We start from the raw sequence: 2,500 nt of genomic DNA, 5'->3' as shown, positions 1-2,500 counted from the left end.
TCAAGGCAGTCATTTCACATCCAAAGTATCTACGGGCTCGGCACGGGAAGTTAGAGCCCGATCCTCTCCCTCCTCTGTTTTAACTCCCCCAAGGGGCCCATTCACTCCTGGGTGGAATGAGGAAAATCGGAGTAAAGTGCCCTTTCCCAAAAGGACACAACACCATTGCCGTAACGGGGCTTCGAACCCTGATCACTGGTGAACACAGGATCACAAGTCCAACACCGCCTGACCGATTCGGCTGAAGTCAAATCTTTGTATTTTTCTCAAAGGAATGGTGGTGGTTGAGTCTGTGGGTGGTGAAACTATGTACGCCGCCCCCAAGTTAGCTTAAAAATATACTTAAGAAGAGCTGACGAATAGGCTGGTGTCCATAGCTGTACATCAACACAAAAGTCTACAATACATTAACCAAGAGTGTTAGCTCTCTCTCTCTCTCTCTCTCTCTCTCTCTCTCTCTCTCTATATATATATATATATATAATATATATATTTACAACGTACACAACTTCCAAGTCAATGCTGCTTATGCCACCGATTCAGCCAGCACACAAGAAAAAAAAAGGTACATTGGAACAAATCCAGACACTTCCTCTTAAAGAAATGAAGCTCCGGGCTTGTTCTTGTACTGATCATTTGACATGTGCACACAGCAGCACTGACAGAAAAAAAATGTACAAAGCTTTTGTTCAAGAATTTGCACAGTCTTTGTAATCCTGAATATGCTACACAGAATATACGGACAACACAGAACAAATATGGAGAGAGTTCCCACTATTCATTGTTGTTTAATCCTTTACTCTCCTAGCCTCGTTGTTCTTTTGTTTCGGATCTACAATACAGTGTTATGAAAGCACCACCACCCTTCACCACCTCGTCTTCCTCATGAGGAAGAGGGAGAAAATGGATGAGGGAGAAAAGACACTGACAGATCTTTTTTTTTTTTCGTTGGTGGGTGGGGGAAGGGTGGGCTGTGTGTCTTAAACACTTTTCATTCCATGTATGCATTACTTTACTTCGTGTGAAGCTATATCAAGTAACGCTGTTGATGGTTAATCGTGGAGACATCCATCACACGACCAGCATGTCTTTTTTTTTTTTTTTTTTATTATCCGAAGACATGATTTGATTTCCTAGATATCATCGTAGGAAAGAATAGGTCATTGTCTGCATATTTTGTTTATTTCCTATTGTATCGTTTTATTGAACACTTTTCTTATTTCCTGTCCATTTACAGACAGCTCTAGGGACCACACACAGAAACGCATGCTGATGGATGAATGAGAGTGTGTGGATACAGGAATTTGTGGAGTGCGTGGGTGAGAGACGAAGGGATTTATTAAAACTGAACAAGCAGTGATGAAGACCGGCTGACCAGACGTCGGTCTTGGTGGTGAACATTCCCTCCATGAAGGCCTCAGGGGGCATCCACTTCAGAGGCAGCAACGCTCTCCCCTCCTTCTTGTAGTAGTCCGCTCTGAAAGGAAAGAAAGAAAACACCAACACATCAACAGAAAGAACAACGAGGCTTTGAAAGTGAATGATTAACAAACAATAAAGAGTGGTAACTCTACTCACACACACAAGGTGCACAACTTTCAAGCCAATGCTGCTTGTGCTACCGTGTTTCTGGAACACCCAAGTTGTAGTGTTCTTCTCTGTGTGAAATTCGGGCTGCTCTCCCAAGAGAGCGCGCGTCGCTACACTGGGAGCGCCATCCATTTTGTTTTGGTATTTTTTCCTGCCTGCAATTTTTATTTGTGTCTCCTATCGAAGTGGATTTTTCTACAGAATTTTGCCAGGGAGAACCTTTTTGTTGCTGTGGGTACTTTTACGTGCGCTAAGTGCATGCTGTAAACGGGACCTCGGTTTATCGTCTAATCCGAATGACTAGCGTCCAGACTACCACTCACGGTCTAGTGGAGGGGGAGAAAATACTGGCGACTGTGCCGTGACTGGAACCAGTGTGCTCAGATTGTCTCGCTTCCTAAGTGGACGCGTTACCTGTAGGCCATCACTCCACTGTGAACAAGTGCGGCAAAGCACCAGGCATCACACTGGATCAGTAGAAGATCTGCTGACATCAGTGAAGAAAACCAGGCTGGCGAGGCCACGTAACAAGGCCCAATGGCCTTGCTAAAAGAGTTCTCCCAAAGAACTGTTGAGGGAGGAAGATGGAGGGGAAGACAGAAAAAAACGATGGACCGACACCACTGCAGAATGGACAGGAAAACCAGCTGAGGGGACCTAGGCTTTGACACACACGTCAGACTGGAGGAATTTGGTGAACAGTTCTTGTGTGCGGCTCCCCGATTGTTCTGTTTCAGTTTCAGTTTCATTTTCTCACTACGTTCAGACAAATCCATATACACTACGCCACATCTGCTTGACAGATGCCTGACCAGCAGCATAACCCAACGCGCTTAGTCAGGCCTTGAGTGCATGCTTATATATTTGTGTACCTATCAGAATGGATTTTTTTTTTTTTTACATAATTTTG

The 2,500-nt window shown here is 44.4% G+C and overlaps 1 protein-coding gene across 4 annotated transcripts in view; it reads right to left on the bottom strand.

The window, feature by feature from the left end:
- LOC143281074 (tyrosine-protein kinase receptor-like) overlaps positions 1-2,500 on the bottom strand; it is a 347,133-nt gene that overhangs the window by 11,598 nt on the left and 333,035 nt on the right. For all 4 annotated transcript variants that reach the window (XM_076586005.1, XM_076586004.1, XM_076586003.1 and 1 more), the window contains one exon: positions 1,376-1,477. In XM_076586005.1, the coding sequence (XP_076442120.1) occupies positions 1,376-1,477 (102 nt within the window). The remainder of the gene's footprint in view (positions 1-1,375; positions 1,478-2,500) is intronic.

The sequence above is a fragment of the Babylonia areolata genome, chromosome 4 (genome assembly GCF_041734735.1).
Source record: "Babylonia areolata isolate BAREFJ2019XMU chromosome 4, ASM4173473v1, whole genome shotgun sequence".
NCBI lineage: Eukaryota > Metazoa > Mollusca > Gastropoda > Neogastropoda > Buccinidae > Babylonia > Babylonia areolata.
Note: the sequence above shows the minus strand (reverse complement) of the source record. Positions and strands in the feature narration are given on the sequence as shown.